The 22,924-nt window shown below is 33.4% G+C and overlaps 3 protein-coding genes across 4 annotated transcripts in view; 1 reads left to right on the top strand and 2 right to left on the bottom strand.

Annotated features, from left to right (window-relative positions):
• Positions 1 to 22,924, bottom strand: part of Cad96ca (tyrosine kinase receptor Cad96Ca) — a 34,898-nt gene that overhangs the window by 10,488 nt on the left and 1,486 nt on the right. Inside the window, exon 1 of one of the 2 annotated variants that reach the window (XM_071704102.1) lies at positions 6,641 to 8,009. The exons of the other annotated variant lie outside the window; for it this stretch is intronic. Within the exon in view, the coding sequence (XP_071560203.1) occupies positions 6,641 to 6,695 (55 nt within the window). The 5' untranslated portion in view covers positions 6,696 to 8,009. Of the gene's footprint in view, positions 1 to 6,640; positions 8,010 to 22,924 lie in introns of those variants that run through there. 2 annotated transcript variants of the gene reach the window in all.
• Positions 9,019 to 11,161, top strand: LOC139771464 (uncharacterized). The gene is made up of 5 exons (XM_071704261.1): positions 9,019 to 9,108; positions 9,408 to 9,691; positions 9,937 to 10,189; positions 10,425 to 10,587; positions 10,773 to 11,161. Exons 1-5 carry the CDS (start codon positions 9,019 to 9,021, stop codon positions 11,090 to 11,092), a joined length of 1,110 nt encoding a protein of 369 aa, XP_071560362.1. The 3' UTR covers positions 11,093 to 11,161.
• LOC139771372 (uncharacterized) lies at positions 12,338 to 18,212 on the bottom strand. The gene is made up of 5 exons (XM_071704099.1): positions 17,591 to 18,212; positions 14,987 to 17,139; positions 14,733 to 14,925; positions 14,034 to 14,528; positions 12,338 to 13,944 (listed from the first exon to the last, which is right to left on the bottom strand). Exons 1-5 carry the CDS (start codon positions 17,592 to 17,594, stop codon positions 12,926 to 12,928), a joined length of 3,864 nt encoding a protein of 1,287 aa, XP_071560200.1. The 5' UTR covers positions 17,595 to 18,212; the 3' UTR covers positions 12,338 to 12,925.

Below are 22,924 nucleotides of genomic sequence, written 5' to 3'. Positions count from 1 at the left end.
GTGCAACAGGATCTGAAAGTGAACCACTCGATTTCCGTCGCTGGTCGCGGTGGATTGCGGAGAGCCTTCGAGCCCCGACGATGCTTTCTCATTAACCAGACGCGATCACTTCTTCGTCTTTCGAATATTTCCGAGTGGTTCCGAGAACGGTCGTCCACGCACGGTCGTTCCCGGGGCCGATTTATCAATTTATTTTTAGGGCGCTATCTTAATGATTATTTTATTCGTCGTTTTTGTGATTAGGCCGGATGGATTTGGGTGTTATATTACGAGAATATAAAGATGTAAGAAAAAGTGGATAAATGCAAATATATTTGCATTAACGGGAAAAAAAGTATGTTTACTATTAAATGCAGAAAGATAAAAGAATTGAATAATAAAAAATCTTATACATTTGATGGCCAATTTTTTGTAATATTAGAAATACGAGCAGACTGCTGACTGAAAACGAAAAGCTTTGGAAAGTACATACGATCGGCCAAGGTCGTGACGTCATTGGAGTGTGGCGTATTTCCGGGTACTGTTTGTGGGTGCCGAAAGAGATCGTGCTCTTTTTCGTTTCCGCCGCCATCTCGGCCGCGGTGAACTGAGAGCCGAAACGAAGCGAACCGGAGAACTTTCACTTCACCTGGTGAGGTCATCGTCGGTCCTTAAATATTCCTCGGCGTGACGCTTCACTTTCATGCATGGCGACGCTTTCGAGACTTGAAAAATCAAGCCGAACGAGCGAGCCGGCGATGCACGGTCGTGTTTTAACGATCTTTACGTAACACTCTCGAGAAGGCACGAGATCCTCCTCCGGGATTCCCGTGAAATAAGAGATAAAATGTCGTTTGATCTTAGCGAAGAGACAGCTCATTGGTTCAAGAGCGCTGATGTTAGCACTCTGAATTGATTGTCAAAACAGAGTAAAGATACATAGGGAACATATAAACTAAATAAAATTGTTATCTAGGAGTCTATGCAGTATCATAAAAATAGTCAAAATTGAAAAGTAATATTTATTAAGTAAATTCATAAAATATTAATCTGATTTTATTTCTATTGAAAACGTGTTATTCGTCGCAAGACTTCGTAAAACACCGGAAGCTCTACGATATCGCGCATTTTAATCGCGGTAATTCAGTCCAAGTTTCAGCTAAAAGTAGCAGCTGACGTGCTGTGCAAATTCTTATATTAATATCAACAAAACAAGATTTGTATAAGTTATTACATATAGAGGAAAGTCCCCTATTATGAGATACCACATCTATTTTGCGTGATTGCCGGAAGTTTATGTGCAGAATTGAAAAATGTAGTAGGCGAGTGCACGCACGATCGAATAATGAATTTTCCACTAAACAGGTTTTACTCTAAGGGCAATAAGTACATGATGGAACCAACAGATAGAACCTATTAGTTTAGCAGAAACCTCGCTATCGCATATTAGGAGACTTTCCTCTATATATTTCTTTGTATAAAATTACCAGATTTATATGAGTTTCTAATAAAATTCTTATAAAGAGAGATAATAAACATTTTTCTATGAAATCAATTTTAAGAAATATTTTATTATTTCATGATTTTTGATAGATAAATATTGCATATATAATGAGCAGGTGAAAAATCTTTTAATGGCAGAATTCACAAATTTTGTTGTGAATTTAAAATCGATATTTTCTCAGTAAAAAGTTGATTTGTAACATTCGCGCGATAACTATTACACTATACTGCAGTTATAACTGCATTATGACATTCGGAAAGGAACGATTATGTCCGGTCATATCGATGTATCTTTTAAGAATTTCATCGTAAAGATAATCGCAATGACAACGGGAACTGCCGTTTACATTGTTTGCAACATTCATTATTTCCTGACACAGACAGTTTCTGCTTAATGGTATGCCGTCGGGAAAAGCGCATTAACGACAACGAACGGGCGCAATAAATAGCCCGCAAAGTTGCTGAAGAGTTGTTTAGAACTGGTTGTGAGCGATTCTTGTCTGGTGAGAAGAATGCCCGCATAAACGATCTTATGGCTGCGCCGTAATAACATGTGTTCGCTGCATTTGCATCCGCCATACTGATGAGCGTATTTCCTGCGTTAAGTCTCGAAATTTTTCAAGTCGCTAAAAGAACGTTTATGTGCGCGAAATACAAATTTTGCGAGAATCAAGGCACAACATCGCTATCATATTAACTGAAGAATTATGTAAAAATTATAACATAATTTTAAGACATTCCGACTAAACAAAAATTACTATATGTACCAAAGGAAAAATTTCTAACTTCTACACATTTTCCGACGGGATAAATTTTATTTTTATTAGTTCTTCTATAATTATATATTTTTATAATTATCACTATTTAAAAATATATAATTTTACGCTTTTATCTTTGGATTCAGGTTTCTGCTTCGAGTATACGTTTATACGTATTTTTTTAGAATGTAATGGAAATTTCTCGTAAAGAAACCTGTCTCCCCCGGAAACCAGAATTGCAGAGATTAGCTTAAGACACGCAACGCAAGTAAACACATTGTGACTAATAAATCGCGACATGACACGCGCGTGAAGAAGATGGCCCGGAGACCGGTGCTATCGCGAGGAATTCTACGAGTCAGTGGAAACGCATTTCGTCCCCCCTCGTCAGCACGGTCGACGAGCCTTGGTGTCAGTGAAGGTTAGGTATGGGTTCTTGCTCGGTGTCTGGTGACCCGGTTTGTACCACTGTCTCTGTGCTTGAACGTTGTTAATTCTCTCGCGTAGACTTAGACCGATAATTTCATACAGGATCCTTCGTTTCACATCCTTATCCTCGTCTTCTTTAGAAAAAAAGAATTGTTTTTTATTTAAACTTAAAATTTGATAATTATTTTTTACGCGCAATTAATAAATTTTATATCTATATTGGCCACATACTGGTTATTTGATAAAAAATAAAATAAGTGGCGATAAATGTGATAAATGTATCAATAAAGACATATTATAATAACGAAGTTAAAAATTAAATCAAATGGAAAGTCACATATTCTGTTTTTTTTTAATTTAATCATTTTTCGGACTCTTTATTTAAAGTTTGTACATCTCAGAGATCTTTTTCAACTTTCTCACAAATCTTGGGAAACGAAGAATATATTCTGTTTTTCTATGGTTTAAAAACATTAATAAACCCTGTCTTATATAAAATAATTATCTCAAACATATTTATATATAATTACTTGCTTTAAAAATAATTATATTTCGATGCAGTCATTTATGCTGCTTTTTGAAACAGTTCTTCAGATGTGGATATTCACACTCTTTGTCTCTGAAAAAGGGAAGGGTTGGGAATCAAGGCGGACTCCCATTGTGAGACCTAATCGCCGGTTTTTGTCGAACGACTGCGTCCCGGTTATATGACCGCCAGGTGCAACGTATTAATACTCGCGTCTGGCGAGTTTGCGATCGTGTCACTGCTTTACCGTGCTGCGAATAAAGTTTGTCCTCGTCATTTGCGCGCATTTCCTCCGACCTTCTTCGTGTACCGTTTTACTGCCTTAACGATAATTCTTCTGCGACAACTCTTCATATATTTTACGAGGAAATTTAGCCTGGCATTTCCCTTTTTTCGGATTAATAAATATTGCAATGTGCAAGAGATATTGCGTAAGAAAGTGCAGTAGTAATACTATATTTGCCAAATAAAATAAATAAATTTGTTTTATTTGTATATTACTTTTCAATTAATTTATTGCTTGTAATTATTCAATATCATTTTTAACGGAAAATTAATCGGAAATAATTGTGTGCTAAAGATTTTGTAAGAAACTACTGCGTGGTATCAGCTAATGAGAACGCGAAAAAGAAGGTTTACGAGGCTATCGCGAGTATTCCTGGCATGCGTAGACTGTCCGCTTTTATTTTTTCCGGTGAGCTACAACATGTACACAATATGCGTAGCGAGAGCTGTCGCTATCCCGACTTCTACTCTGTTCGAACTTTCAAGTGATAGATATCAAAATATTCAACCCACGTAGCTCGAGAAATTCTGATAATCCATAGTAATCGCATGCTTGCATTCATTACATGTACGATCCGCAGTCATGAACTGCAACATCAGAAACCTGGATAAGAGTATATATCGAAAAAGAGAAAATATAGAAATCTAGAGTTCAATGTCAAACATTTATATTAAAAAGAACTATAATGTATAAATATTTCGAATTATAATATACGGGAGGAAATTTAATAAATTAAATGATATAAAATATTAATATTAATATAAAAATTTCAAATATAAATTTAAAACTCAGAAGAAGAAGAAAATACTTATAGGCAAAAGAATTATTAATTTGTAACATGTTGAATTTTTATAAGATGGTTGAATCACGAATGACGTTTTCAGCATAAAGGAAGAGCTTGCCGCGAAGTAGCTGTAATTAGTCGCAAAACCTCATGCTTCCTGGCCGCGGTTAATTACTCCTCGAAGGATTAATCATATCAAGTGTGATGTACGTGGTACAAGATCGACAGGAAGTGCGATATGTGTTTATACAAGATTTCAAACTGAAGAATGCATGTTAGAATTTTATTTATCTTAAATTATTTGGATTGTCACTGATTCTCAGCAATAAAATAAAATAAATTATGTAAATATGTAACATTATATATATATATATATATATATATATATATATATATTAAATGTGTATTCTTTGAAAATAATAAGAATTTTAAGATGCATTCATCACAGAAGATTATTATAGTTTCACGAAAATGTACCTTTTGATTATTTGTCACTTTAATGAATTAACTAAATAATTATATCGATAATAAGATTTTATCTGTTTCGATTACGGAACAACTTTTCGAGAGATACTCCGTTTTCCTATCTTTTTTGTACGAGCTGAAATACTAGTAGGAATACAGTTCATCTTGTGGAATTTATTGCTGGGGATTGAGTTATAATTGCGAGGCACGATTGCAATTATTTGCGCACTCGACTAATTAACATCTTTAACGTTCAACGTTCGTATATGTCCATGAAGATGCAAAATATCGACTTTCTGCTCTTGTTGCGTTCTTCGGCCGCTCTCAAATGCACATTCTCGTAATCGTGTCGCAACTGTTACCGCGCGCGCGATCAGTTGCTCTCCGGCTTTCTTCGACAATTATTTGAGATGAGGAAGAGGGACCTGACAAAAGGCCGGCTCTGAAGGCCTTCGCGAGACTTTCTTGAGATTATCGACTTTCTACTTGCTTAAATCCCGATCGACATGAAGAATGATTATATATAATGGCATAGATAGTGACATCGTGGCTTAAACAATATATTGATAATATTGCATCGTTTTTTAATGTTATACTGGATATTTCTAAATTCATATAATTTTGATATTATTTATATGAAAAACTAGCATATACCAAAAATTTATTTATATCAAAAATACAATTTATTTAATACAATGAAAATTATTTGCGTAAAGAATATTGCATTATTATTCACATATCATTATATTCACATATATTATTAATAATTTGTCATTTTTATGTGATATATATTTTATAATATTCTATAATATAAAATTATATTCTTACGTTTATAATCGCAATTTAAGATAAATATATATAATAAGAAAAATTAATTTGAGGAAAACAGTTTACAAGAATTAAGAGAGTTATTTATATAGATTTCTTAAAAATTTAGTTATACTATTATGATTGTCATTTTGTGGTGAAAGATTATTCAAAAGATTCTTTTAACAATTATCTAAGATTTCTTATAAATTTAGCGTGGAAACGAATTACTGTGTGAAAATAATGTGGTGAGACTGTTGCACAAAAGGTATCTTGTTACATATAGCAAGGCAACTTATAATAACATAGTTGGTCTGGAGAGAAAGGAATCGTTGGCGTAAGCAACATCTACTCCGAACGCCGTTATTTTGCATCTTTGCTGTTTTGCACGAATAGCAAAATTATCTCTTCTAGATAAAAGAATACATTGCATATTAGATATTATAGTATATAACGATCGCTCTATCCATTTATCCATTTATACCCGAATGCGTGCAGCTTTCTCCATGACATATTAGAAAGCGTATATTTATATATATGTATAATATATAATTCCTCTCAGATATATCTCGTCAAAAAAACATATGGCATATATTGATGTTAACAATGAGAAAAAAATGTAGAATTAATTAGGATTTTCAAAATTATCTTTTACGTAATTATTGCTAGCGTTTTAGATATTTTTACTCTGAAATACTCATTAAGTCTTTATAAAAGTTTAGAAATTACTGATTCTCCTCAAAAATACCATAGATTGTTTTCTGTTCATCTAGAAAGATGCGGGTACTTCTAACAACATACCTTCCGTTTTATGGAATGTCGATAAATTCTTGGATCATTGAATCCTCCAATTTCGCAATCGTTTTACTCTATATAAATTCCAGAGATCTACGATTTCTTTTGCATCATTAATTTTGCGGATATTTATATATCTGCGTGTTCTAGAACTAGCACTTTTTTATAGATAGGTTCTTTGTTTATTATTTACATTAATTAATTAATGTCGCAAAGCTTAGATTATATATTTTAGATCTAGTCGAAGGTATTGTAATATAAATGTATTCCGATCTGCCCCAACCGGTACAATCCAGCGTTAAACTCACCAGCGCATATCCAGAAGCACAGCGTCGCCGCCACGACAGGCCACCAGGCCGACATCGCGCTACATCGATGATCCACGATGACGGTGATCTGCGAGAAATCCCGGCGTCACTCCATTCGACACGTCTCATCCGGTTCGCACTACGATCACACTCGAGTCGTCTCGGTATTCACAGATTACTCGATACTTATACGAGATACGCGCACCTCACCGATCTTAACACAATCATCCATCTAATCTCTATTCATTATAGAAGAAATTACTATTCACCGACAACCCGATCCAAATATGGTGCTCCGAAGAGGAGGCCCAATTTGATATGGCAGAGTCGGTATCTCGAGCACAGAAATGATCGTTCGGTATTCAAAGATAGCGCTGAGAATTGTTGATAAAGTCAGTGATTATTTTTGAACCGTGTACATCATCACCGCGTTTGTCGCTGTTAACATCTCTCTCGTAAATCACGCAAATCTGTTTTGATTCTGTTTCCTCTCTGCGCATCCTTTTCTACTTTTCAGCTTTTGCGCCTTCTAATGAACTTGCTCCGGTGCATCTCTAGGCACCGATTTGGCGCATATTCTCGCATTCTTATACCGTTCAGATCTTCCGGTCGATCAGACGTACGAATCAACTGAAAAGTAAATGCGAGAATGTCACTGTCCTCGACATCGCGCCCACATGGTATATAATTCTTCCGAGGTCCTTTGGCGAACCAACGGTAGTCGCTACTTTCTCTCAATTCCCGGGTAACGAGAATTTATTATTTAATTTAATTATTGCGATATTTTGTAACGAAATTCTTTAAAATTATGCTAATCAGTCAGCCGATTATTGTTATTTCGATATTAATAGTATCGTCAAAGAGCAATTAATCTTTTGAGACACTGCTCACAAATCTTGGTTGATAGTCTATCTTCTTCACGAGTCTTCTCAAGTTGGGCTTGGGCCCGCCGCGGCGCGTAGAGACATCGCGGTCCCGGGGACCGCTAAGGACTCCGATCGTTGCAGCGAATATAATTCCTCCAGTGATGCAATGTCGATCCGGACACTCGCGTACCCTTCGAATCCGCAGATTAACGAATTTTGCACTATGATTTACACATTATCGAGCGAGATAACGAAGGCACGCCAGAGGGGCCCGACAGAAGAACAAGTTTGACGACGGCTGGCGAACGAAGCGCCGACGCGACTGTCGGGCCGCGACGTCGCGACCTGTTCCCCAACCGTACTCGGTAAATCGGTACAGTGACGTATATCAGTATGGGGCCCCGTAGGGTTACAGACTTTTCAGTTCTACGCTATAAAGATGTTTCGTTAAGATAGTAGCTTGTGAAAAAAACAACACGAATAGGGAGAGATTTTATTATGTTAGAAACTGAGTCGTATACCAATTTCATCTTCTTTGTTATTATTACTATTATTATACCGAGAATTGTTGAAAATTATAAAAGAGTAATGCTTCAAAAAACAAATCTTAAAGGATTTTTTGTCGATAATCATTTTAAAACAATGATAGTCTATTAAAAATCTCCTCCAAGAAGCAAAACTTTTTTATGCTTATAATGTGATGTGACTAATATAATTATACTAATATATTTTACATAAAAACTCTATTTTGATGGTTTTTTAAGTCGTAATTGATTTATATACGTTTTACTGATTAGTTAATGTACTGAATAATTTCAATGTCTCGGGTGCCCGAAGCTTTAAAAGACGATGTCCGATCCGGTAGCGCCGCCATCACCGTCATCGTGTAAGCCACGATTGTTGGCCGGAGAAAATAAACCGCCAGTGGCGTAGAATCCCATATTTACAATCAATTCAGTGGCGGATTCATCGTGAAATTAACAAAGCATGATTTTTAGAAACCTAAAGAGATTCCAAACGTAACTTCTTTCTTGTTTCAAATATAATTTTTCTGTTTACAAAAATATTTTTAAGCTCAAGAGACTACTTTCTTATCATTGGTATATGCAGACTTTAATTTGTAGATAGTATTTTAATATGCAGAAGAACAGCAAACTTAAAAAAAATTGATATAAAAGTTAATTATTGATTTAATTATAGATTTAATATATTCAATTTGATTAAATGTAAATTATTTTATTTGCACGTTTTAAATTTAGTTTTATTTCTTAATAAAGAAGAGTTTGCGAGAAGATTTTAAGATACAGGACACTCTATATGTGACAGAAAACGGATCTTCGCGCAGATCTTTAAAACGACAATGAAGTTATCCATAGATCGCAACCAAGAATCATTTTTCATCAATTTTTCGAGAAGTAAATATAACCCATTTTGGTGTAAAGAAGCAAATATTCATTTTCTTCATCCGGTTTCCAAAATTGATCGGTAGTATCGCGGTTGAAATACGATGTAATGGATGAATTCGAAAACACACGACAGGGACACAAAAATGGTACCTGTTTGTGCTTCTCGGTGATGGGCCGTAGAAAGTTCCGAATTTCGGTAATTATACACAATCGACGAATTCTTTAATCGGTCGCTTAATCGATGAGTCCGTTAATAAGCAATTGTCTTCCTTATATGGCGTGTGTGCGACGCTACATTTGCTCTCGTGCTAAATTCTTAGGTAATTATAATTAACACGATAGAAGCAATATATAAATATAATAATATAAACATATATATGTAATATACGTAAATATACTGTATATATAGTATAGCATAAATATATACTGTATGTGCGCGTCTATCACACGTAACTCGTGATTCCATCGACTAATTAACAGAACTTGTCTCTCGAGGTGTGCGCAATTAGCGCCTCCCCGGAAGCGGGCGATGCGCCCATCAGTATTATGTCGACGAGGAGAAAATACTCGGCGATTTCCGACACGGAGGATTCCAAGAGCGCTTTCCTTTCGCGAGATAAGAATCCGATTATTCGATATGCTTCAACGGTACTGTCGGATTCGATTGATGTCGCGAGGGATTGTGCGCGCGATGAATTCGCAATACTCCAGAATGATCCTTTGCGAAAGCCAAGCAATATCGAAAGCGAAGTAGATTATTGCGGATTTTCCTATTACAGGTTTGTTGTATGGATCTTTTCGTCAACTGCAAACGTAGAAATATAACACAAACGTGAAAATAATAATAGAACGTATATTGATTTTAATTAATTAAAAAATTTTAATTGAAAATATGACTGCTTTTTACAAATACTTATCGGTTTGGAGTGGTTTATTTAACACATTATTATTTTTTCTTATTTTATTTCATTAAGTAGTTTGTAACTAAAGAGAGAATTGATAATAGAAGATTGACTCGTTACAGAAGTAATAGAACAGATGGCTGTCAAGATGCCGTTTTAGTCAAGGATGTAGGAATATCTTGCAACCTTTTAAACAAAAATACAGACGAACCTGACATATCGATTTCAGGAGTTGAGAACTATCTCGTTAAACAGCTCAAACTCGAATACAACGAATTGTCAAATATTACAAGAAAATTAAATGCGTATACCAAGGATATTTTAAGCAACTTAGCATCGAGATGCAAAAGAAAAGATCAAGTCCTTGAAAAATTGGTATAGAACTTAACATTTATTTACTTTGAGTCATTTCTTTAAACAAATTTTATTTAAAATATATGTATTCCTTAAATTAGAATGTATATTTAATTAGAATGTATACTTTCTATTTAAGACATATATTGAATACTTATATATATGTATTTTAATCTTAAAAATTTGTTAGCGGCATAGTTAATAATTAAAATTGGAACCGGTTGTTGCAACTTTCTCTAAGGAACTTTTATTACAGCATGTCTCGAAGCACGTAATGGCATCACAATGTACAGACGAAGTAGGAAATCCTTGCTTAAAATTAAGATTTCGCGATAATGCGGAGAGAAAATGTGGATCATCTAATATTGATTTAAAGAAAAGTTTCGTTAAAGAGGAAAATGTTAGAGAAAAAATGCACAGTAATATTTATTATATAGCTACAGTAAAGCATTTTTGTATAGCTTTAATTTATTTTATAAATAAAAATAAAAATTATTCTTAATAATTAAATAAATAATATTATTGATAGATACTAATAAATTAATGTTTATTTTAACACATAAAAGTCTTAATTGATAAATGTAAATCTCATATTTCTTCGTAGGGAATAATAACACGAAAAAGCGATGCGCAGAGTTTGATAAAGCTTTCGCGAGAGGATTTCTCGAACTCTCGTCGAAATGCAGTGGCGTGTTGCTTCGTAATTATCTGATAACGAAAAGAGAGAAAGTATCTAGAAATGCGAAAGCATGTTTACGTAAAACCGAAAATTTCTCGCCGTCTGATAAATTGTACGAAAATCGCACAGCCGATAAATCTCGCGAATGCTTTTATACGAGCAAATGCAATCCTCTGGTGTTCACCAATTGGCAGGAAATATCCAGACGGAAAAATTGCAGATCCAAAAGTTGCGTTCACCGCTAATATTTCCGGCGATCCGCGCGAGCACAGTCAATCGCATTTGGACACGCAATCGGAGAAAGCCGGATTCGATGGCAGAATCTGATAAATTATAATCATATTCTTTGTTGAATTATTATTTTTTTACGATATTTTTGTTGTTTTTATATATTTTTATTATTAATCACTGATTTGTATCAGTTAGAATATTGTGTTTTTAGCAAAATATAAAATAATAAATATAAATAATATATTTTTATGAGAATGCGTTTTTAATATTTTATTATAAAGATAACTAGATTTAACACTTATTGAATAGGTCCTTCTCAAATCGTAAAAATGCACATCTCTTTTTTTTTGTTTCTCTCGTTTTTGACAAAACTGGCGCAATCAAAACTGGCTGTCTTATGGCCAGACTTTAATTCGAGGGTCTGTATCCACAACCATACGGGAATGAACACTTGTAAACGAGGTGAAAATGCGAGGCAAAAAGTGAACAAAATTAGATTTTGACCAATGAAATCGTAGATACTCTAGTGAATTCTCTCACTTTTCACCTCGTTTCAAGATACGTAATAGCCTCCCTGAACTAGAGAATCTCTAGGCATAAGATAATAGGCATAAGTACTATATATAGGTATGTATGTTTATGTATATATTACTAATAATGTATATTTTGTAATTTTTAAATACATAATAAAACACATTGCATTACTGATACAAGACAAATGACTTTTAAATATCCTTCCACACTACTATATTCCCATATATTCCCACGAACTAAATAGAAATTGCATAAATTGCAATTCCTTGAAATTAAAATTCAAAAATTTTAGCACAAAATTTTAATTTACAACACTCGATAAGAATTTTCAATTCTTGATTTATCAACATAAAGAATTTTCAATTCCAGAGTTTATCAACATAAAGAATTTTTCGATTCTTAATTTATCAACATAAAAAATTTTTAATTTCTGAGTTTATCAATATAAAGAATTTTTCGATTCTTGATTTATCAACATAAACAATTTTCAATTTCTGATTTATTAACATCAAGAATTTTCAATTCTTGATTTATCAACGTAAAGAATTTTCAATTCCTGAGTTTATCAACATAAAGAATTTTCGATTCCTGAAGTTATCAACATCAAGAATTTTCAATTTCTGAGTTTATCAACATAAAGAATTTTTAATATGGGATCCAAAAGATTTTTTGGAAGGAAAGGAAAGAAGAGAAGGGTAGAATAAGTAATACTTCATTGCTTCTGTAAAATATTTCAATTTTATTTTTCTTATTTTATTTACATCAAGAGTAACAATTAAAGTTAAGCTGGGGGGGAATTCACAACCGAAAATTTGTACACCAATGCTGATTTTTGGCATTGTTGTAAAACACTGCCGACATTTTCGTACACTGCCGACAATGCTTAGTCAATGCCTATAATGCCGTCAATCCTATATTAAAATCAAGGCAATGCCATGCAATTATGAACACTGCCGCGTACTGCCCATTATCATACGCCAATGCCTACACAAGAATCCTAAAGCTTTCTCAAAGTATTCTACACAATTGTACAAAAAACTCCAAAAAATTTTATTTACGAACTGTATCTATACATTGTAATGTAATTGCACATTATTATGTGATGTCTTATGCATAGGTATACCTAACTTTGAACAGTAGAACACTAAAAAAAATAATCAAAATAAATTTTAAACATTCTTCTTTAAACATTCTTTACATTTAAATGTAACTGCACATTATTATGTGATGCCTTATGCATATTATAACTATAAACAATAGAACACTAAAAATAATAATAAAAATAATGAAAATAAACTTTACATTCTTGTTAATTACTTATCTTTTTTAAACATCTTGTACTTTTTTTCAATTGCACACAAGTCGTATCTTTTAAGGTTGAATGGACTTAAGCCTAAAAGCGAAATAGGTCCATAAAAAATATAACATTTTTTGACCTGTTGCACGTCTTCTTGTTTGGGCCAGTTAAAACTGTCCAAATTTCGGTACAAAAATTTTATCTGACACGTTGTCTCTTCGATTTTTATTATTCTTCCTATATACCACTGATCATCATAGAATACTGCGTAGTATTTTTCTTCAACAATGGCTATTTGTTGCTTCTTTGGGGCCTCCGAATCAGAGCTACTGTGTTCTGCCACATGTTCACTGCCGTTGCTTTCAAATTCTGAAATGTAGTCATCTTCAGTTTCCGTCTCACTTTCTTCAACTTGCTTCTCTTCCAATTTACTTTTTTTATTCTTTGGTTTTATAGATTTCTTTATTCTCTTTCGACTTTTTAAACGTTTTGTTTTTGGAAGGGTTTTTTGAGAGCCCATTCCCTTTACTCTCTCTAGCCGGTCGGCAGACAAACGACTTTTGTTTTCGGTAAAAAACCAGCAAAGGGTTGATTTTTTTATCGTCATTGTTTTGCCAGTCTTCAGTTTTATTTTTAAAACTAATTTATTATTAATTGGAGTTTGACTAAAATCTTTCAGATCCAGATGATCCATGTTTTGAAAAATAGTTTTAGATTCAGTAATATCATTGAGGTCTGTTTCGGAAATATACCCTGAATTTTCATTTGGTGATATACTATGCTCGTCGCTGTCAGATTCACTCCGGTTGTCTTCCTGATCAAAATAATCAGCAGAGTCTGGTTTTATATGTATCGTATAAAAAGCTTCTTCTGTAGCATTTATTCCTAACGCAAGACAATCAGTTAGTGCGTCAGCTTTAGCGCGGAAAAGAATATCTTTGATTTCACTAAGTGTTATTAATTTTCCACGATCTTTTTCTGCTGTATTTCCCAATTTTGACGAGCACTTTTCCCTCGGAAAGATAAATGAATCTCCTAAAATGAGTTATAAAGTAATAGGAAAAATAATATAATAATAATAGAGTAATAAAATTGAATTATATTGTAGTATATAAAAGACATACCTAAGTCAGTGACGATTTCGTTTATCATCTGAATTCTGGACAGCCTTCGCAAAAGGTCTAGTATAGAAAAATTTACAATTGTCGAGTAAGTGCTTGTCATTGACCTTGTTTGACGAAATATTCGTTCACAAGTTTGGCTTGAAAAGAACCAGGGTAAAAACTGTTCTGGATTATCCTTTAGTTTAATTAGTAGTAAAATAAGTCCATGACCATTAAGCTCTATACATGTATACGTATTTGAAGTTATGAAGTTCTTGAGAACAATCTTATTTATGTAGAGCCAATGTCTCCAGGCCCTCAAAAAAAATATTGTATACCACATATTATAAACGCGATCCGAACAAGTTAATGATTTGTTTAGGAAGGCTTCTTCAATTTTATTCATTAGGGTCAGGTATTGAATAGTACATTTGCTACCAGGTATCTGCTTTAAAGTGTTTCTCACTTTATCAGAAGATATTTTTTTTGCGGCATCGAAGTTCATTTTATCTTGAGCTATAATTTAATAAAAAGTAATCAGAAAACGAATGTCTACAACTATGCCAAATCCTACTAATCAATTATTATATTCTACAATGAGGATCTCAATTATGGATAATTGAGGTCCTCATCGTAGAATATAATAATTGATTAGTAGGATTAGAAATATGTATTTGGTACACTATGAAATATTATCGTAACTAACCAATCAGTACTTACAATTCAAATCCGATTTACATAATAAATGGGTGTCTTTATGATATTTGTCAACCATTTCCTCTAAATGTTCTGAAGAAATATTTTCACATCCCAGCTTCATAGTTAATCCTGGTTTTAAAAGCCTTGTCTTCATTTTTGTGAGGATATGTACTGTGTCTTGAATTACTGTCGCCTTATCGGTGTTAAAAGGCATCTAAAAAATTAAAAACGGTATTATTCAATTGTCAATACATAAACAAAAATAAGTTACTTACCTGGAAATATGGAGAAAGCTCATTGGATGCATTTTGATCTGGAAAATTACTAAATATTTTCATTCCTTTCAAGCAACGGGTATCGCCATCAGAGGAAAAACCCTCTACAACAATTCCAAGTTTTGCAGCCTCTTGTATCAGGAAATTCCATCTGTGCACTACTTCTTTGTAGGTAAATTTATTGTCACTCCCAAATATGCAAAGACAAAAAGCTGGCACTTTCTCTTCTAGAGGCTGCGCCATAAAAACGTAAGCATTATTGGATAAAATGCCTGTTTGAAACGCTTCCTGTATATCCCAGGCTGAATTCACAATAAATTTTTCAGTTAAAGGAAAGCCGGTTTCGTCATTTTTGTCAAGCACAAATCCAACAAGTTTGTTTGACTTTGGATCGTACTGAATTCTCTTCAACACTGCAGTTTGATCTTCGCTAATAAACACTTTTAATGGAAGTTTCCTTGCATTCAGATACATTTTTAAATTAGCCATATAAAGAACGCCCTCTTGCACAGTTACATTTTCATTTAAAGTTCTCTTTAATGTTGAAAGAGATGGAAGAACATTCTTCAAATTGCTTTCTAAAGTCTCATAAGTAAGTTTACCTTCAATTATGAATAAGTACAAAGAAAACTTTATCAACTCATCAGTGAACCTATTGTGATTCGAAGAACAACTGCTGTTATTTTGCGCAGAAGTCATAAGGACTGTCAAAAAGTTACTCATATTTATATTTTCCATATTAAAATTATCTTTACATGACTTTATAATTGTGCTTCCAATTTCAGTGTTCTCTGCAAGTATTTGTTGCATATGTTCCTCTATTTCAAAGAAAGATGTAATTTTTGCTTGATCTTTTGAAAGCCATTCTAGTCTTCTACAGTTTCTTTGTCGACGGGAATATTTCTCATCTTGCCACTTTGATTTTTTAGGAGTGTCAGTAAAAATAACGTTACGAGGCTTTAAGGAAACGGCAGAATTCCCCGCCTCATGGAAAGTTCTACCGTTCTCAAAAAAATCCTGAGTGATTAAGTCGTTAGAATCTGACGCTCTAGTGCTGTTTAAATTGGAGTCAGAATCACTATTGAATTCTGCAATAGAGGGACTTCCACCTACAGAACGATAAACGACAGCATTTTCTCGCTCCGTAACAAGATCTTGGAGGCTGGACTCCAGATCAGCGTTAGTTTCCAAAGTAGACTGACTAGTTAGAGGGCCACTTATTGTAGATACGTCATCCACATCTATTGTATCGGCACTGGTAACATTTTTCTTAGGATTTTTGACATTTATAAATTCTAGAATTGAGACAGTTTTCAGGGATTTTTGTGTGGGCTTTTGTTTCAATTTATCCGATCCATTTAGTTCCCCTTCAAAATGGGTTTTAAAATGAGAATTGAAATTTGAACAAATCCATTTCCGCCCATACTTTCCAATAGCCACGCTGACTTTAATTTTTTGCTCGCAAATAATACAAGTTATGTGTGCAAACAGGGGATTTTCTTCAGGATTTTCAAAAATTACGTCAACTTTCAATTTATTAATTTTGTTCAAAATTTGGGCAGCTTCCTGTTCCTTTAATTTTTTATTACAAAAAGCTTTGATATAATTACGACTTATGTTTAGTATATGAGTTTCATCCTCAGTTATACCTGCATTATTATTTTTCGCTTGAGAGCGAGGTACTGGATTTGACAAATTAGGAAGACGCGAAGAGGCTTGTTTTAGTTTGTAAGGTTTGTTAGTTTCATTTCTGTCTTTACTTCTACATTTACAGCGGCAGGTTTGCCCACTTAATTTTAAATGTTCTCCACCACACAATTCCACACATGCATTTTTTATGTTAATCAATAAGTTTCTGTGCCCGTTAAGAATTTTAAACAGCATAGGTTTTTTGAAGAAAATGCCGTAAAAAGTTTCAGTTTCCTCTTTTGAAAGGAGCTGCCATAATTCTTCCTGAGCAAATTTTTCCATTTGGTTCATATCTGCATCGGTGATGTTTTGGAACTGAGATAAAGAGTTCCATCCACAGTAATTTATTAACATTAATATATTATTTGGAAGGTTCGGAAATTTGTTTTCAATCAAAGACTCAAATGTGATTTTTTCCGAAGGTTCACCGGATGGTAAAGTTTTGGTTGTCGGGCATGCATTCTCTGAAATATAAAATCAAAATTGAAAAAAGATGCTTCTCGAAAACATCGCATAATTTTTCGCGTATTTTATAGCGAACTAGTTGAAGAGGCTTAGCGGTGATAGAGCGCTGGCACACGAGCGGTTTGTGCCGCGCGGCAGAGTGCTCTTTCTCTCTCTATCTCACGCGACGTCTCTGAGAGAGAGAGAGAGAGAGAGAGAGAGAGAGAGAGAGAGAGAGAGAGAGAGAGAGAGAGAGAGAGAGAGAGAGAGAGAGAGAGAGAGAGAGAGAGAGAGAGAGAGAGAGAGAGAGAGGGAGAGGGAGAGAGAGGGAGGGAGAGGGAGGGAGAGGGAGGGAGAGGGAGAGAGAGAGAGTACTCTGCCGCGCGGCACAAACCGCTCGTGCGCCCTTAGTTATGGGGTTAGGAATTTAACCTATCACCTACACTATTAAGATGAGCAAATTATACTTACCCATATTAATTTTGTTAACCGCACTACTTTAAATCCACTATCAGGCACGAAAACTTGCTAACTATACACATAAAAGTCCGTTATTGTTTTGACTGTACGCTGCTTGCAAGCGCGGGGTGCCGTTTGTCATTACTACATGCCATGCGCATACTCAGGAATAAGCGGGAATAAGAGTAGGGGGCGTCCCCACTGCCGTACTGCCGAGCCAATGCCGGATAAAATTCGGACACTGCCTTAGCAATGCTATGCAATACCTCCCGCACTGCCACTGCCACAAGTCATTATTACCACTCCTCAACCACTGACGACAATGCCGTCAATATTATAGGCCACTGCTTACTTTTTTCAGTCCACTGCCAAAATTTTGTACACCAATGCCGGCTGTGAATTTCCCCCCAAGTTAAGCATAATTATTGCAAACGAAGTAAATTAACTATTGCAAGTTGTGGTTTCAATTTTTACAAATTATCGCTAAAATTAACAATTTTTAACATAAACAAAGTATCAGGAGAACAAAAATTGCTGTGGAAAGATTATGCGCTATTTAAAATCTAAGAATCGCAGAATTCGGAATTTTAAATGATAAAAATTAAGTCTTGTAAATGGACAAAGTATCAAGAGAAATAATCGACGAAGAGGATGCATTATCTGAAATTCCAAGAATTGCGATTCCGAGAAAGCATCTAAAATATTTCTACATCATAATTTTTTAAGGAATTAAGAGATCGACAATATAATTTCGGAGTTATATTTATTAGTTGTAAGAATTTCGAAAGTTACTTTTAGATACTTAATTCAAAGAAATTAAAGCAATGTACAGGGTGCTTCCGCAACATACACATCAGTACGACGGGTTGCCCATTCGAGCAGGCGCGCATGGTCGTTCACAATTGCGTTGACTTCGGCGCATCACCTATAATCACTCGCATATCTTTTTTACAATAAAATGAACTTTGTAGCGCCCGAAGTTGCAATACAATTGTGACGGATTTCCGTAGCAGTAACGTTAAAACAGAAGTCGAGATGACAATACAGGTTATGAAATAAATTTTATTAAGAAAACGAAAGACATCTTTTCTCTTACGAAAAAAGCTCGTACCACAGTCCATCATAATCATTATATATTATAATTTTATTACTTAAATTATTTTTTGCACACAATGTTTATGCACAGGACAAAAGTCAGCAATTAGCATATGTGTGCAAATTTAAATTATAAGTCGGCTAATAAATTTCATTCAATGTAAGTTTAAATAATGGCATAAATCACCATTAACAAATCTTACAATATTTATTTTGTTACATTAATAAATAATTTATCATTAAATTGATAATTAATTTAATATATCAATACTAATAAGCATTATATAATTCTTTATATAAATGATGCTGCTGCATCTTAAAAATCTTAATCTTAATCTCATAAACAAGAGGTTTATTAGTATAAAATACGCATTTTAAATATGATGCTAATGAATAGTTTATATAAGGCAAATTATCATAATATTTAATGAATACTTTTCAGTAATAAATTCCTTGTAGATTTATGAGATTCAGTAGCATTATTTACATAAAGATGCTTATTAGCATCAGTATATTGAATTAATTATTAATGTTAATGATGAAATATTAATATTCTGAAATAAATGTTGTTAGACATAAGATCCGCTGATAATCGTTTTCCCAGCTTTCTTCGTAAGAGAAAAAAATAAGGCATCCCTCGTTTGTCACGTTTACTTTATAAAATGTATTTTCATACCTTGTCACTTTGGCTTCTGTTTTAACCGATCAATGTTGAAGTCTATTAAAATTGAATGTTTTGCATAATTTAAGTGAATGTCTCGTATTTTGATGGAAATTTGTCGAAAGCGCAGAGATTATTAAACAAATTATCAGTAATCAGTAATATAAATATTAAGATTCGAAGTGTAGGCTTCTTATGGAATAACCAAGTATAGATAGCGGGCTAAATAAAAGCCAGGCGCGGTTGGTGGTGCGCGAATATTATAATAATTAATTTTAACATATAATTTTTCCAACAAAAATTTGTTTAAATATAGCCAGTTATACAGCTTCTGAAAGTTAAATTAATCGGGGCGAGGGAAGGAATTTTACTACTCCAATGAATTTGTGTTGGAAAAATTATGTGCTAAAATTAATTATTATAATATTCGCGCACCACCAACCGCGCCTTGCTTTTATTTAGCCCGCTATCTATACTTGATAAATATATTAAGTATGATAAGATAACTCGATAACTTTATTAATATTAAAAAAATTTCGATATTATTAATATTAGAGATAGTCAATAACTTTATTAGTATTTATATAATAACTTTATTGATATAACATTAATATAATCATCATATTTGTATTTTATCTTTACAGAAGATTATAGAAGGTGTTCAAAATAACTTCCATTTTCTTCCGCACATAACGCGATTCTCCGCATTATGCTTTCTCGCACTTTCGATAACATTACGGGTGTAATTTCTTGACAGGCTGCTTCTATTTTTTGTATAAACTCGTTTCTACAAGGTGGCAATGTCTCATAAACCTGATCTAGTATGTAACCCCATACAAAAAAATCCATAGGTGTTAGGTCAGGAGAGCGTGGGGGCCATTCATGCAGAGTGCTATGGATGCCTATCCATCTGTTAGGAAATCTTTGATTTAGTATATTACGAGCGAGAAGGGATGTATGAGCAGGATGGCCATCTTGTTGAAAGATAATATTTTGTAATACAACCAATGGAACATCTTCTAATAAATTAGGTAGTGTTTTCTCCAGGAAAGCGGAATAAACTTCTGCTGTGACGTTAATATTTTTCGGAAAGAAATACGGCCCGATAACTTGATTATCTAAAATTCCCATCCAGACATTAATATGGAATTGGCCCTGGATGTGTGTTTCTTTTCGGCAATGAGGATTTTCCTCCGCATAACGATGTTCATTATGTCTGTTTATGCGCCCATCACTGCGGAAAGTGCATTCATCTGTCCAGAGAATTCTCCTCGAGAAATGATCATTAGCGATGTTGTTTACGTCAACCTGATACAAAGGTACAAATTTGATTGCTACGATTTTGTATATATTTGAAATCAAAATGGCAAGAAAATTGTTAAATTATAAACTTGTGGCTATTGTCCTACGATAAATCGATATCTTTAATATTACAATTCTTTAATGATTCTCAAAGCTGACAAAAATAAAAATTTGATTTTTAAACTATTTTATAAAAAAAATTGTTGTTTATTCTCAATTGTGGTAAGAACCGATAGCCACCAATTGGTAATATATTTTGCTCTTACTTGTTCTGAGAGCCAATCACAAAAAGCTTCTCGGCGACGCAAATCTTGAGGAAATAATCTTTGAGTTGTATGCCTCTTAAATGGATGACATCCAAGATTATGCTTAATAATTCTGTGGACTCTAGTATGGCACACCTGTAGGTCATGTGCAATAATTCTTGTGCTCGTATGCGGATTAGCAATAATTGCCTCTCTTACAGCATCAATTGTTCTCTCAGATGAATGCACTTTCCACAGTACCTGACCACTAACACTTATGGATTTTTTTGTATGGGGTTACATACGAGATCAGGTTTATGAGACATTGCCACCTTGTAGAAACGAGTTTATACAAAAAATAGAAGCAGCCTGTCAAGAAATTACACCCGTAATGTTATCGAAAGTGCGAGAAAGCATAATGCGGAGAATCGCGTTATGTGCGGAAGAAAATGGAGGTTATTTTGAACACCTTCTATAATCTTTTGTAAAGATAAAATACAAATATGATAATTATATTAATGTTATATCAATAAAGTTATTATATAAATACTAATAAAGTTATTGACTATCTCTAATATTAATAATATCGAAATTTTTTTAATATTAATAAAGTTATCGAGTTATCTTATCATACTTAATATATTTATCAAGTATAGATAGCGGGCTAAATAAAAGCAAGGCGCGGTTGGTGGTGCGCGAATATTATAATAATTAATTTTAGCACATAATTTTTCCAACACAAATTCATTGGAGTAGTAAAATTCCTTCCCTTGCCCCGATTAATTTAACTTTCAGAAGCTGTATAACTGGCTATATTTAAACAAATTTTTGTTGGAAAAATTATATGTTAAAATTAATTATTATAATATTCGCGCACCACCAACCGCGCCTGGCTTTTATTTAGCCCGCTATCTATACTTGGTTATTCCATAAGAAGCCTACACTTCGAATCTTAATATTTATATTACTGATTACTGATGATTTGTTTAATAATCTCTGCGCTTTCGACAAATTTCCATCAAAATACGAGACATTCACTTAAATTATGCAAAACATTCAATTTTAATAGACTTCAACATTGATCGGTTAAAACAGAAGCCAAAGTGACAAGGTATGAAAATACATTTTATAAAGTAAACGTGACAAACGAGGGATGCCTTATTTTTTTCTCTTACGAAGAAAGCTGGGAAAACGATTATCAGCGGATCTTATGTCTAACAACATTTTTTTCAGAATACTAATATTTCATCATTAACATTAATAATTAATTCAATATACTGATGCTAATAAGCATCTTTATGTAAATAATGCTACTGAATCTCATATAAATCTACAAGGAATTTATTACTGAAAAGTATGCATTAAATATTATGATAATTTGCCTTATATAAACTATTCATTAGCATCATATTTAAAATGTGTATTTTATACTAATAAACCTCTTGTTTATGAGATTAAGATTAAGATTTTTAAGATGCAGCAGCATCATTTATATAAAGAATTATATAATGCTTATTAGTATTGATATATTAAATTAATTATCAATTTAATGATAAATTATTTATTAATGTAACAAAATAAATATTGTAAGATTTGTTAATGGTGATTTATGCCATTATTTAAACTTACATTGAATGAAATTTATTAGCCAACTTATAATTTAAATTTGCACACATATGCTAATTGCTGAGTTTTGTCCTGTGCATAAACATTGTGTGCAAAAAATAATTTAAGTAATAAAATTATAATATATAATGATTATGATGGACTGTGGTACGAGCTTTTTTCGTAAGAGAAAAGATGTCTTTCGTTTTCTTAATAAAATTTATTTCATAACCTGTATTGTCATCTCGACTTCTGTTTTAACGTTACTGCTACGGAAATCCGTCACAATTGTATTGCAACTTCGGGCGCTACAAAGTTCATTTTATTGTAAAAAAGATATGCGAGTGATTATAGGTGATGCACCGAAGTCAACGCAATTGTGAACGACCATGCGCGCCTGCTCGAATGGGCAACCCGTCATACTGATGTGTATGTTGC

This window comes from Temnothorax nylanderi, unplaced genomic scaffold (assembly GCF_030848795.1).
Source record: "Temnothorax nylanderi isolate EJ_2023f unplaced genomic scaffold, tnyl_v1.0 TNYL_tig0039_pilon, whole genome shotgun sequence".
NCBI lineage: Eukaryota > Metazoa > Arthropoda > Insecta > Hymenoptera > Formicidae > Temnothorax > Temnothorax nylanderi.
Note: the sequence above shows the minus strand (reverse complement) of the source record. Positions and strands in the feature narration are given on the sequence as shown.